Raw genomic sequence first — 15038 nt, 5'->3', positions numbered from 1 at the left:
TGAATTGTGGTGATGCTCTCCCAACTCTATAAATTTACTAAAAATCCTTGAATTGTATACCTCAAATGAGTGAATTTCCTGGCCTGAAAAATTAACCTCAATAAAGCTTTGCCATATGCACTTTGTAAAACATAAGCAATGTCAAATGCTATTCAAGTCTAATGCCAGATTGAAAAATGTTGCCTAGTTTAATAGGTATTCATTATCCATTGTGAGGATAAAACCATCTACAATGCCATTTAGTCGTTCAAAAATATACATTAACCAGTACTCTGTGGTAGGTCCTGTGCTGGTCATTGGGGACACCTGATGAACAAGATGGCAAAATGCATCTTTTCACCGTTCACTTGGTGAAACAAGTCAATGCAAAAGGATTAAAGGTTCCAAAATAGAAGGGCAAAGTGCCTAGGGCAACACACAAAGCATAGTTGACATGTTCTAGAGAGTCAGAAGATTCTTCTAGGGGGAGCAGTGCTCCAACAGGATCCTGAAGAATGAGTCAGAATTAATTAGTGGGAGAGTGGAGCAGGAGGTAAGCATAATCTGTGCAGGGAGACAAAGACACTGAAGCAGGAAAGACCAGGAGGCATTAAAGAAAGTGGGAGTCAGATGGAAAGAAGTGTACAATGAGATGAGCTGACTAGCTCAGCCAGGAACATGCTCTTTAGAGCCCCACATCAACTGGGATGATACTTCAAAGAAAATAGAGAAAGTGGCCCTAATCCCTCATGTTCTTGGGGACCCAGGGAAGCCTTCTGTCTGCAAAAGTCCTCTTCCATTGATTGAGCAACACTTAGAATTCTCAACCGGAAATTCATTCCTTGTTTAAACCATTTCTTCCCCCCAAATATAAGCAGACCTGCCAAGTGAACCACACTAACTTAGATCTGCCATACATTATTTAGGAGGAATGAGCCACTTTCTGAATGTACTGACTGAGGAAGAAAGACTAGCATGATGTGGCTAACTATTATGGTGGGAAAGTCACCACTGGGGTAGGAAGGGCCCCAGAAAAGGCTCTTGAAGAGCATTTGGGGCAAATATTTTCAATCCCTATTATTTTTCAAAAGGATCCTCTCTCTGTGATGCTTTCAGTAGACTTGAAGCAAATGTTAAACCAAAAGATTTAACAACGACAACAACAACAAAGATTGGAAAAGAGGAACAAACATAGGTCTCCCTGAGAGACAGCATGGAGTAGGGGTCCCTTCTCTTCCCTGCAGGAAATTACTTGTCACCAGTGCACACAGGGGAATCAAGCTTAATGCTTACATTGAAAATATGCAATGTAGACTTCCATTCGATTGACTGGTTGGTTGGTTGGTTGGTTGGTTGGTTGGTTGGTTGGTTGATTGGAATTCCATACTATTTAAATGCATATCATAAAGTTGATGAATTTCCATTTAGCTCTTTTTCTTTTTGTCTATGCAGAGAGCCCAGGTGCACGATGATTCAAACAATCCAGACCACCATTTTGACCTGAGTGCAGTTGATCTTCTAGTATGCCTAATAGTAAGAAGGCCTTTCTACCTCTCTATCTATTTTTTTATAGTTATAATTTACTATAATAACCATTTGGTCTTATCTGATGGGTACCAACTTTGACAGCCCTTTTGATATAGTCTCAGAATAAGATAATTCAAATATGATTCCAAAGCATGAGTTAGTTTTTATATGCATGAGTGGACTGGGTAGGTCCAGAATTTAATATGAAATTAATTTTTCATGTTTATTTATCCTGTTTATTCCATCTCCAAATTTGAGAGAGCTTATAAGAAACATAGGTTTGATATAGCTTAAATCCTTTGCATTAGAGATAAAAAGGGCAAAGTTGAATAATAAAAATGAAAGGAAACGATTTTGTTTGTGTGCTTAGGCTGAAGAAAGCAACTGTCTCTGAATACAATGTGTCACTACTTTTCCAGATATAGGAGTAAAAATGGACAGAAGTCTCTGCCTTTGTGGAGCTTATATTCTGGTGGGAGGAGACAGACAATACACTAAAATAAATAGTATATATTGTGTCAGATGGGTAGTCATGAATAGGCCTGATTGAGAAATAAAGATCAGAGGTGGGGCAAGATGGCAGGCTGTAGGGATAGCTTGGGGAAGAGTGTTCCAGTAACAGGGGCATGAGGGACCCTGGCTTGTCCCAGGGTGAGCCAGGAGGCCAGTGTGGCTGTGGCAGAGTGACCAAGGAGAGAATGGTACAAGAGAAGGTCTCAGAGGTCACAGGGTTTAGTGCGTGGACAGAAAAAGCTCACACAGAGCATTCTGGGTCACTATAAGGACTAACTTTTCTTTTGAGTAACCGAGGACACATTGGAGGGTTTTAAGCAAAGCAGTATGAATAGACTTATGTTTTATTTTATTTTTGTTTTTTTCAAGGTTATTTATTTTGAGAGAGACAGAGATGGTGTGAGTGGGGGAGGGACAGAGAGAGAGGAAGAGAGAGAAAATCCCAAGCGGGCCCCATACTGCCAGCACAGAGCACAGTGCAGGGACTCGAACCCATAAAACCCTGAGATCATGACCTGAGCCACAAGCAAGAGGTAGATGCTTACCCGACTGAGCCACCCAGGCACCATGTTTGTTGGGTTTTTTTAGTTTATTTATGGACTTGTGTTGTAAAAGAGTAGCTCTAGTTACCGTGTTAAGCACAGATGTCGGAAGCAAGGGGAGAAGGAGAAGGGTACCAGGGAGCAAGGGGTTGTAATATTATAACGAGAAATCATGACAGCCTGGACCTTGGCGGGGAGCAGCACAGGCAGGAGTAAGAGACAGTTGGGTTCTGGGTGATTTTGAAGTTAGAGCAGGGGAAATCCGCTGACAGACAGGATGTGGGTTGTGAGCAGAAAGGAGGCAGATGCCCGAAGCTGGATTGTCACTGTGCAGCCAGATTTCTCCCCTATTCGTAAGAATGATTCACCTGCATTTTACCTGAAGACAAAGACCAGCAATTTAATTTAGACATTTAAATAAAATTTGTGAACTTATGCCTACATGTAACTGTTTTTTCTTTGCTCCTAGCCCTACTTTCAGACGTTGATATTGGCTTTTATCCTGAGATGCATGGAAGCAAAGTGGGGAAAGAAAATAATGCGAAGGGATCCTGTTTTCAGGTTGGGATAAAACTTGATTTTGACCTCAATATCCTATTTGAACCTCTCTGCATAGTGGCCGCAGTACTGACTCATTGATGTGGGTTTATATTTACAACATAGGCAGGATGCTGATTTTCACAATGGTCGCTGGATTGCTGCCTTACTGCCTGGAAATAAGACTCTCAGTCACTAATCAGCAGAAGGAAGTTTTCAGTTCCTCAGAAATTTAATGAATACTCCCCTCTAAGATGATCACACATCCCTGAACAGAGGAGATGGAATGGAGTTGGTTGAGCAATGTAGTTGAGAGTATTTTCATAACGGACTTTCTAGAAGATGCTGAAGCAAATGTCAGGTGTGATTTAGATAGGCTCAGAGGCAACAGAAAAAATGTAGGTGACCTGAATTTTCGAGCAGCAGCAGTATTTGCCAGCAAATTTGCATGGGTCAGAGATTCTAACTGGAAGACAGGAACAACATGGAGAAGGCAATTCTGGCTACAGGAATGGGAGTTTGTTGAATCACCAGTTTGTTGAAAGAAAGGGCAATGGTACAACCACAGAGATGCTGATTGAAGGATATCATTCGTAATGAAGAAATACTATGCACTACATTTCATTTTCTCCACAGAATTTCCCCCCAGAGTAGAGGTGCTCAGCCTAACCTACAAGAACCTGATGATGAGGATGAAGATGTGAAAGCAGAAAGGATAAGAACAGCGACTGCACTGGTCACTTCACATTCAGACGAGGTAGAAAAACAAGTGACAAAGTGCATGTTAATGGCCCTATATTCAAGAAGTGTCAAGAATAGAGGTGGATCTGTTGGTTTTCTTTTTGAAAGTTTGGAGTTTGGTGCCTTTTCAAAATTCCTAAATATACAAGTGCTTCTTTGGAGCGTCCTGGAAGCTCAAAGGAGAACGTGGAATATAAAGGTTTTATTCCACTTAAGAAAAAAAAGTTTTAATGTTTATTTTTGAGCGAGAAAGAGACCAAATGCATGTAAGGGGAGGGGCAGAGGGAGAGGGAGGCACAGACTCTGAAGCAGCTCCAGGCTCTGAGCTGTCAGCACGGAGCCCAACGTGGGGCTCAAACCCAGGAAACACAAGATCATGACCTGAGCTGAAGTCGGACATTCAACCGACTGAGCCAACCCAGGTGCCCTGGTTTTATTCTCCTTCTGAGAAAAATGGGCTTTGATAGGTAGAGCTATAATTGCAAAACCAAAAATTTCACAAGGTGGAGAATTTATGTGAGATTTGTTACAAAATACTGAATGGGAATTAAGATTTAAAGTGTTTTAGATGTTGTGATGTGCCCCCGAGCTTCAGCACTTCTGGAAAGGCAAGGAGCCAGTTTCCACGAAGCTATCTGTTTTATTTTAGGAGCAAGAAATATTGTTGACACCAATGAATGCATGTTACATTTGAAACAAGCGACATTGATTTGATTACTCTCCATTTAAAATATACTTTGTTTTATGACATAGAGTAAGAAAGATTCTAGCAGTGAGAATGTAGGAACTTAACATCTCTTAATCTTAAGAAGAAAATCACACTGTCCTCTATTCCAGAAACCTGTCATAATTGCTAGCTGTCTCCACAAAGAATATGTGGGGAAGAAGAAAAGTTGCTTCTCAAAGAGGAAGAAGAAAGTTGCAGCAAGAAATATCTCCTTCTGTGTTAATAAAGGTTTGGAAGAATCACTTAAGCTTACTCACCATTCTTTTACAAGTACCCACTGAACATCTATGTTATAGGCACCATTGTACTTGCTGAAGCATTCATTCATTCGTTCATTCAACATATATTTTTAAGCATGCCAGGGACTACTTTGGGTTCTGGAATATAATCATGAAAGAAATAGGCAAGTCCCTAACTTCATGGATTTTACATCTTAAGAGAGGATCAGAAAACAGAAATAACTTACCTAGAGAAGTGTCGGCAAAAAAGCAATTTCTTTTTCTTTTTTATTTTTTTAAATGTTTATTTTGAGAGAGAGAGAGAGAGAGAAAGAGATGGGGAGAGGGGCAGAGAAAGGGAGACACAGAATCTGAAGCAGGCTCCAGGCTCTGAGCTGTCAGCACAGAGCCCGACGTGGGGCTTGAACCCATGAACCACAAGATCACGACCTGAGCCGAAGTCCAGTGCTTAACGGACTAAGCCACCGAGGCGCCCCAGCACATAAGCACTTTCTATGTGGAGCATTCAAATACGTATAATAACACAAGCAACTTGAGGCTACATTCACTTAGGGTTAGGGAAGACCTTTCTTGAGAAGTAACATTTAAGCCTAGACCTGGGTGATAAGAAGGTGTCAGTTACGTGAGCAGGAAGAGATCGGAGCACCCAGGGAGAGAGAACAGCGAGGCCAGGGACTCAGACTTAGGGCTGCCTTTGGAAAGGTCGAGGCTCAGAGGTCAGTGGCTGAATTTGCAGGTGGGAGGGAGGAAGTCCAAGAGCAGAGCTGGGCCAGATTAGATGCTGCTCTGTGAAATACAGCCAGGGGGTTAGATTTTTACACCAAGTTAGTAGAATGCCACGGGAGGGTTTTTAGCCAGCTTTTTGTTACCATTTAAGCTTTGAAAAAAACTTCACATTAGCTATTGTTTGCTTGTAAATATGGGTGGCAGACAAATTAAGAGGCTCTTATATCAGTTCAGATGAAAAACGATAGTGGCTTGGACGCAGGTTGGGGAATTCAGGATGGACAAAATGTCCTTGACTTTCCAAGTTTAGGAATCACTTAAACATGGACTCAAAACATCTGTCATCTACTACCAAAGCACATCTGGCACATTTTTCCCTGAAACAGTAATCTGGAAAACAAAAGACTTATTGACATCAGAGCCACAAGATTTTCACTAGTATTTCATATAATTATAGGAATTAAAGAACATGGTTTGGTGACATGAATTACAAACATGTTATAAATTTCAAAGTAGTACCACGGGTGCACATATCTCAGAAGAAATAGATTTGTGATAATTCGCTTCCCAGATTGATAATCAGTGATTCTCTTTCAGGTGAGATTTTGGGATTGCTAGGCGCTAACGGTGCTGGTAAAAGTTCATCTATTAGAATGATTTCTGGGATCGCAAAGCCCACAGCTGGAGAGGTAGTAAAAAATGCAAGAATGATTTTCTTTCCCAAAATATAAATTTCATGATAAATGCAGGCTGTATCTTTGTAAGACTCTACTTTTAGTAGTTTCAGTAATTTTCTGTAATAAATGTATGAACCAGTTTCTGTTATATTTTTTTTTTAGCTTTCTAATTTTTGTATACTTATTTATCTTTTTAATTAAACATTTCTTATTGAAGTACAGTTAATATACAGTGTTTAGTTTCAGGTATACAATAAAATGATTTCAATATTTCTATCATTTGCAACAACGTGGATGGGTGCAGAGGGTATAATGTGAAATGAGTGAAATAAGACAGAGAAAGACAAATGCTTTATGATTTCACTCTTAGAATAATTTTTTGATGCTGAAAATACTGATATTCTTTTAAAAAATTTTTTTTAATGTTTTTTATTTATTTGTGAGAGAGAGAGAGAAACAGCATGAGCAGGGGAGAGTCAGAGAGAGGGAGATACAGAATCTGAAACAGGCTCCAGGCTCTGAGCTAGCTGTCAGCTCAGAGCCCGATGCAGGGCTTGAACCCACAAACTGTGAGATCATGACCTGAGCTGAAGTCGGACACTTAACCGACCGAGCCACCCAGGTGCCCCAAAAACTGTGGTATTCTTTAGCTCAGTGTTGGTTTTCTGAAGAATTGCGAGATTGGAGAAAAGGCTACGTGTGTGTCTAAAACCGGTTTACTTTCTCAGGTGGAGCTGAGAGGATGTGGTCCCGTTGGGGGTCGGCAGGGAGACACCACGGTGGAGTTCCTGGGTTACTGTCCCCAGGAGAACGTGCTGTGGCCCTGCCTGACAGTGAGGGAACATCTGGAGGTGTTCGCGGCCATCAAAGGGCTGAGGAAAGGGGACGCTGCTGTTGCCATTTCCCGGTAAAATGAGGTCATGTGATTCCTTTGTGTCCAGAGGCAGGGAGGGCGGCTATCCTACTGATGATAGATTTGCGAATAAAGAATGGAGAGTAGAAATGACACTTTTCAGAGTGTCAGTGTCGAGCAGGGATGGAGGTCAGGAGCTGTGTCCTGCATCCTTGATTGAGGGATCTTTAAAAAAAAAAAAAAGTAATAATTGCATATAATAATTGACAGTGTTAAATGAATGAATGATCATGAATAGTTACGCTTCAGAACTTTTGACGAGATGAAAAATCTTCCATGTTCTGAAACAAACGGTTTTTTTCTTTGATCGTTAGAGTTTCAGTGTAATAGCGCCAAGCTTCCTTCCGAACGCTATTACTCTTCCGTGGGATTACATTTTCCAAAAACCCTCCTTTGAGCTGATATTCTCATCCTGTTTTCCATCAGATTGGTGGATACTTTCACGCTGCATGAACAGCTAAATGTGCCGGTGCAGAAATTGACGACAGGAGCCACTAGAAAGGTACGTGTGATGTGTGACGTTATTCCAAGTGCTGATATGATGGGAGCAGCAAAATAAGCTGCCTGTCTGCTTTTCAGTTGTCTTTTGTGCTGAGTGTCCTGGGAAATTCACCGATCCTGCTTCTGGATGAACCATCGACAGGCATGGACCCCAGAGGACAGCAGCAAATGTGGTGAGCGCTGTCATAACCCTCAGAGCCAGGAGTATAAACTATATAAAAGCTGTGTTTTTAAACTGATCTTGGAACATCAAATCCACTCATTTGTAATCTAGTGAAGATAATTCATATAATTGGGGAAATAAATATATTTAACATATAGATTCTCTAATGTATTATTTCATGTGGTATTAACATTAAAAAAAAAAAACCCTTAGGATGAGTGGGTGACTCAGTTGGTTAAGCCTCCAACTTCAGCTCAGGTCATGATCTCAGGGTTTGTGGGTTCGAGCCCCGCATCAGGCTCTGTGCTGACAGCTCGGAGCCTAGAGCCTGCTTCAGATTCTGTGTCTCCCTCTCCCCCTCCCCCACTTGCTCACGGGCGCACGGGCTTGCTCTCTCTCTCTCTCTCAAAAATAAATAAAAACATTTTTAAAAACTTTTTTAAAACTTTTACGTCTTTTGTTGGAGCTTTAGGTCTTGCAATTTGGAGTATAATTTTTTAAATTATTGAGGTGTATCTAACAAGCTTATTTTAGAAGCTATGAACTTATATATTTCCCCGTTTCTTTTTCTCCCGCCTTTACCAAATCTGTCAAATTTGCTCATTCAGTTTTTCTTAATTTTTAGTCATTTTTACTTTCCTTTCTAGGACGTTCCATTTGGATTAATAAAATTATCTTGTCCAAATTCATATCTGTGACTGTCCAATAGTTTCCCTTCTTCTTTAAATAACTTTGTTGTGGAAACTTTGTACAAACGTAAAGAGAATCATCGATGAATCCATATACCCATTACCCATTTCAACAGTCACCCACCCAGGGTGCACCCTTTACATTATACTTCCACCCACTTCTTTCCTCCACTCTCTTATTAGTACGAAGCAAACACTAAGCAGCCTATCCTTTATTTATAAATATTTAAGTTAGTTTCTTCAAAAGAAAGGAAATTTTCTTTTTTCAAAACTTAACCAGAATGCCATGGGTGTACCTAGGAATATTAAATATTAATATTAAAGCATTACAAATATTAAAAGCTTCACATTATCAAAAACTTTATCAATATTCACATTTCTGCTTTTTGAATTAGAAACTTGACCTGTAAATATGATTCATAAACTGTATTTTATCTCTACAATTCTCCCTCCATTTCTCTCTTTTTTTCTACCCTTTTTTTAATGGCAAGTTTTTTATTCATTCCAGGCAGGTGATCCAGGCAGCCATTAAAAACACAGAGAGGGGGGCCCTACTGACCACCCATTACCTGGCTGAAGCTGAGGCCATTTGTGACCGCATCGCCATCATGGTATCTGGAAGGCTGAGGTGGGTGTCTTTCTGGAGTCTGTGCTTGACCATCAAAACAAGATTCCCCATAGAAAGCACAAAATCACTCTTAGCACCTGGAGTTCTCCCCTTCAGCTCACTCAGAGATATACCCTTTCCTTCCATTTGAAATGTAAAAATAATGTAAGAGGGACACCTGGGTGGCTCAATCAGTTGAGTGTCTGACTTCAGCTCAGGTCATGATCTCACGGTTCATGGGTATGAGCCCCGTATTGGGCTCTTCACTGACAGCTCAGAGCCTGCTTGGGATTCTCTCTCCCACTCTCACATCCTCTCTCTCTGTCTCTCTCTCTCTCTCTCTCTCTCTCAAAAATAAACATTTAAAGAAAAGAAAAAAGTAAGAAACTTAAGAAGCAATCATTTTTCCAACACATTTTCCTTCTTGCCCATAGGTGCATCGGCTCCATCCAGCACCTGAAAAACAAACTTGGCAAGGATTACTTTCTAGAACTGAAAGTGAAGGAATTGTCCCAAGTGACCTGGGTCCAAGCTGAGATTCTGAAGCTCTTCCCACAGGCTGCACAGCAGGAAAGGTGAAACAGCTTCTGATCATGGAGAAACCTATTGACTTTACCCACTAGAGTGGTTTCTTTTCAGCTCTGTGAGAACTTCAGGATGACTTGACTTCATAATAAAAGTTAGGGACCTCAAAAACTGATTTACAGACTCCTCCAGATTATAAGAGATTTGAGAGCCACCCAGGAAGCTGTGTCCCCTGGGAAGGCTTGAGGACACCTTACGTGAGCCTCCTCAGCCGTCCAAGGCTGGCCCCAGCCCAGAACGAGACTTGGAAAAAATGTGGGAAAGGAACTTCTCCTGCATGGAACCTACATGGGACCATGGTTGGCCCCATGGCATCCTCCATGGACTCCCTGAATATATTTAAGAGATGTAAATATAGACAGTTTCAAAGATGTCATGTATTTAAGGTGACTTCCCCTTCAGGAAACAAACAGCAGTCAAGATCACCAAACAGTCTCCCTCTAAATGAGTTTTCATGCCTCAAAATGGAAGATAGAAAGGCGCACACGTGTGTGTGTGTGTGTGTGTGTACTTACATGTACATGTATGTTTGTGTATGTCTTCCTGTTGGTGGGGGAGGGTGCAAGGAGGCCAAGCAAGAACTGAATTTGGAACTCCTTGGAGAGGTGAGCACACCAAAGAAGCAGAATCCCAATTGCTATTTCCATTTCAGCACAGCATAAATAGAATGGAATTATCTAAGGCTGTGCCAGGGCAGGCCACCCAGTCCTGTGTCCAGACTTGTGGTGTCACAAATGCAAGAAGCGATTTTGATCTAGGTGGGATGAGCATGAGTGGCCAGGCTGGAAGAGCAGGGGCTGGGCTGCAGAGGGACAGTTGGGAGATCTGAACAGCTGTAGGGCCACCTGGGGGCATCAGACAGTCGTTTGAGAATGAGCTGAGTGAGCCTGGGCATGAAGTCCTACGGCCCGAAGTGGCAAGCAGAAGCAAGATGGGGCAAATCCAAATCCCTTCCGGTCTTCCTGTCCTCAGAGCTCAGAGAAGGTTATAGTTAGAGCCTTTTGACCTTGCCCTAGTCTGTCCCTCTCTCTTAACCTCACACCTCCCTTTCTTTAGCTTTCTAGTGACAAGGATGGAAATACTAAATTAATTAATTGCAACCTAATTTAAACGAAGCAGAGGGATTAGTTCAGACGTCCGTGTTCAACAATAACAAAAAGTTTGCATACACTGAGCATAAATGCAATAATGCTGCATTGTTTGTAGGAGAATTAGCTCCCACAGCCAGCCACCAAAGACATTTGAAGAATTTTCCATTGCTAATGTTGTTTATTTTATATGTAAGCCGTGCATTAACTGGTATTATTTTTATTTTCTTCAAAGGAAATTGATGTCAGTATCAGTATTTATTTTGATGGTCACCTTTTCCCCTTGAAACTCAACATCAAATATGACCTTTTGCATATTCCCAGGCATTCCTCCTTCTTGGCCTATAAAATACCTTTGGCGGATGTTTACCCTCTATCTCAGACCTTTCACAGACTTGAGGCAGGTAAGAGTTATCATTATAAAATAAAATTCTGGAAGAATCTGTTCAGACTTAGGTAATAATTTCATGGTAGATAATTGTGTAATATGTTTTCTTTTTTTAAAGTTTGTTTATTTTGAGAGAGAGAGAGAGCATGAGCAGGGGAGGGGCAGAGAGAGGGAGAAAAAGAGAATCCCAAGTAGGCTCTGCACTGTCAGCCCGGAGCCTGACGCAGGGCTCCCGTCCCACCCACTGGTAGATCCTGTGAGCTGAGCTGAAGCCAAAAGCCCACGCTTAACAGACTGAGCCCCCGGGTTCCCCATTATATGATACGTTTTTAAAATATGCAAATGCTTCATGATTCAAAGAATTCTAATGGTGGGTAGTGGTGGGATTTAACCCCAACTATGGTGAATCCAGTTCTCTGGAAAGAGGTTTATCTCCAGTGCATGAGCTGAAGCTACACAAAACACACAACTGAGCTGGTTTTATTGTGAATTCATAACATGAACTCGCAAAGCCCGGAAGTGGGGCCTGCTTCGCCTGCGGATGTGCAGTCCATTCACACCAAGTGCCCTCTACTCCTCTTACACATCCATCTCCTTCCTGCTGTTCTCCCTCGGCAGGTGCCCTGGCTTCATATTTCACGAGTAAAATAAGAGCCACAGAAACCTTCCACCCACCGATCGGGAGACCTGCGTCTGTGCCTGTGTGCTCTGCTTCCTGTCAGAGCGAATGCACCGTCTCTGTCTCTTGCTCAGTCAGCTCCCCTGCTCCCCTACATTGTGCACGACTCCTCTTGCCACTTGAAATTCTCTCTTCTTCCTCTTCATCATCACTTCTCTGCCTTCTGCTGGGTCGGTCCCAGCAGCAGACTGTCATGGGGTAGTTTCTCACACAGCACAGTGGTGAAGACCTCCAACTCCCTAGCCGGCCCCTCTACCTGGGTAAAGCCACGGAATGCTTGCAGGTCTAAGATGACCCATGTCTAAAGGAGGGAAGGGGAGCCTGGGGGGCTCAGTCAGGTCACAGGGCTTCGGCTCAGGTCATGATCTCCCCGTGGGTGAGTTGGAAACCACCATCAGATTCTCAGCTGTCAGCGCACAGAGCCTGCTTCAGATCTGTCTCCCTCACTCTGGCCCTCCCCTGCTCTCTCTCTCTCTCTGTGTCTCTCTCAAAAATAAACACTTAAAAAATTAGAAATGAGAGATAATATCAGTGCCCACTTGGCAGTGTCGTTAGGAAGATTAAATGAGTTCATTGTAAAGTGCCTAGACCCGTACGTGGCCCATGGCATTTCAGAGCATATGAATCCCGGGTTTACTCCCTCCACTCTGGACACCCTGACTTCCCAGCACTTCCTCAATCCTACCAGGCATGTGCACTCCTGCCTCAGGACTGGAATTCAGACAGCGAGATTCTACTGCCTCCTAATTATCCGGTTTGCTTTCTCACTTCTTTCAAGTTTCTGCTCAATTCTTACCTTGTATCTACGGCCAACCCCAACCATCCTGTAAAAAAGGAGTGCTTGGCACTTCCTGTGTCCTTTACCTGATTTATTTTTTCTCCATAGTAGCAATCATCATTTATTATATACGTAAGTCCTTATTTATTTAATGCCCATATTCCTGCCACTAGAATGCAGGGGTTTTGTTTTCGCCCCTCCTTTACCAATGGTCCCAAGTGTGGCTCACACACAGAAGATTCTCAATATTATGAGTAGTGAACTGGGAACACTTGAATATGTAAATTGAAGATCATTCTCATGAGGATTTCCTGGTGGTGACGCGCAGCGTAGAGCTTGGTACAGCAGATAAACTGGCTGAAGACAGTTTCATGGAAATATTGGGTCCTTTCAAAGTGGAGGGAATGGGATTGAAACCTTCCTTCTGGAAACGAATGTATGACATACATACTAAGTGATAAACCATATCAAAACGTAATATGAGAATTTTTTAATATCAAGGTTAATTTACCTTGCATTTTTAAAAATCTATTTATTGTCAAGTTAGCTAACATACAGAGTAGTCTTGGCTTCAGGAGTAGATTCTCGTGATTCATTGCTTACATACGACCCCCAGTGCTCATTCCAACAAGTGACCTTCTCAATGCCCATCAACCATTTTCTCCATCCCCCTCTCCCCCACCCCCATAAACCCTCAGTTTGTTCTCTGTATTAAGAGTCTTAATTTGCATTTATATTAATTCTATGACTTTTCATGATTCCATTCTTTCACCAAGACATTTGTTTTTTTAGCTTTGTATTTATTTTAATCGTGTAAATTTTTATTTTGTATGCCTTTGAAAAAATTCTTAGTAATAAATTGTAAGCCTCTGCTACTAGTCTTTTTTCTCCCCCCAGTGAAACATAAATTTAACCTGGAAGAATACAGCCTCTCCCAGTGCACATTGGAAAAGGTGGGTCAGCTTTTATGGTGTTGTATCATTCCTGTAAATTTCACATGAAAGTAACATGCATATTTCCTGTTTATTTGGAAGACAATCAACAATTTGGTAATTGTTTTTCCTTCTGCTGCGTCTCCTATTTAGGTATTTTCAGAGCTTTCTAAGGAACAGGAGCTGGGGAACTTTGAAGAAGAAATTGATACAGACATGAGATGGGAACTCCTCTCTCCTTCAGATGACTCTTAAAAGCTCAAACCTACTGATTCTTTGTATCATATAAGCTTATGTTATATGTTATAATTGGCAGTGTGCATAATTTTAAAAATGATTAACATCAATATGAGGTATATTTTGTGTTTTTAGTTAACAAATGAATAAATTTCAAAATTATTCTTCTTAAATTTAGGGATAATAGAAAATCTGTGATAAAGGCAATACAAAGTGTTAATAATGTTACTTAAAGTCCAGGCGCCAGGTATTGTGAAAATAAAATCACAAATTTGGAAAGTTTTTGAAGTACAATTTCAAACATGGCACATAATTTTGAAATATCACATTTACTAAAAACTCCCCTTGCCGCAATATGTGCTACATGCCCATTTGGGATGCATGAGGTTTATGGGTTTGCTGTAAAACACAAGTAAAATTCAAGAGTCTTCCTCTGAAATCTTTTCAGAAATTGTTTTGAAATTCACAGAGTAAGGGGATCCCTCGAACTCACAAATGAACAAGCACGTGCCTCAGAAAAGCAGTTCGAACAAACTTTTTGAAAACAGGGGCACCGCGGCATTTGTTCAGATTTTTAAAATTTTGAGTATGTTATTTTATGATTGTGGGAGGTGCTGATTTCTCACCAGGTCGTTAGTAGTTTTCTGTGTACAGTTGATCCTTGAACAACATGGGGATTAGGAGTGCCCAACCCCCGTGTAGTCAAAAATCCGCATATGACTTTTGACTCCCCTAAAACTTAACCACTTATAACCTACAGCTGACCAGAAGCCTTCCTGATACCATAAACAGACAATTAACACATATTTTGTATGTCATATGTTTTATATGCTGTGTTCTTGCAATAAGTAAGCTAGAGAAAAAACAATGTTATTAAGAAAATCATAAGGAAAAATACATATACTGTACTGTATGGTAAAAGATCCATATGGAGGTAAACCTGCACAGTTAAAACCCACATAGTTCAAGGGTCAACTGTATTTTCTGCTATTTTAAAACCACTTCCCTCTTACATATGTATATGTACATGTGTTTATATCTGTATACACACATGCATCATTTTTCTTATTAAATTTTTTAAAATATATATGAGCTTTACATGTAACTTAATTTTTTTTCCTTAAACAATAGTTATTTCATTTTGAATATCACCAGAAAATTTTTTGAAGACCAAACAATATTCCTGATATCCTTTTTTTGGTGGTATGTTTTATAACTCGAAACAAATTGTGATACTCATTGAAGAACATTTGTATAATGGAGAAAAATA

At 41.0% G+C, this 15038-nt stretch overlaps 1 protein-coding gene across 1 annotated transcript in view; it reads left to right on the top strand.

The window, feature by feature from the left end:
- ABCA6 (ATP binding cassette subfamily A member 6) overlaps positions 1 to 14764 on the top strand; it is a 59066-nt gene extending 44302 nt beyond the window's left edge. Inside the window, exons 26-38 of the mRNA XM_039229786.1 lie at positions 1432 to 1512; positions 3031 to 3122; positions 3735 to 3855; positions 4677 to 4794; positions 6129 to 6220; positions 6937 to 7115; positions 7548 to 7623; positions 7701 to 7795; positions 8983 to 9102; positions 9516 to 9656; positions 11079 to 11158; positions 13497 to 13552; positions 13685 to 14764. Of these exons, the coding sequence (XP_039085717.1) occupies positions 1432 to 1512; positions 3031 to 3122; positions 3735 to 3855; positions 4677 to 4794; positions 6129 to 6220; positions 6937 to 7115; positions 7548 to 7623; positions 7701 to 7795; positions 8983 to 9102; positions 9516 to 9656; positions 11079 to 11158; positions 13497 to 13552; positions 13685 to 13786 (1353 nt within the window). The 3' untranslated portion in view covers positions 13787 to 14764. The remainder of the gene's footprint in view (positions 1 to 1431; positions 1513 to 3030; positions 3123 to 3734; positions 3856 to 4676; positions 4795 to 6128; positions 6221 to 6936; positions 7116 to 7547; positions 7624 to 7700; positions 7796 to 8982; positions 9103 to 9515; positions 9657 to 11078; positions 11159 to 13496; positions 13553 to 13684) is intronic.
- Positions 14765 to 15038: the final 274 nt, after the last annotated feature.

The sequence above is a fragment of the Hyaena hyaena genome, unplaced genomic scaffold (assembly GCF_003009895.1).
Source record: "Hyaena hyaena isolate Hyena2069 unplaced genomic scaffold, ASM300989v1 scaffold_39, whole genome shotgun sequence".
NCBI lineage: Eukaryota > Metazoa > Chordata > Mammalia > Carnivora > Hyaenidae > Hyaena > Hyaena hyaena.
The sequence above is the reverse complement of the archived record's forward strand: the minus strand, read 5'-3'. Positions and strand labels throughout refer to the sequence as shown.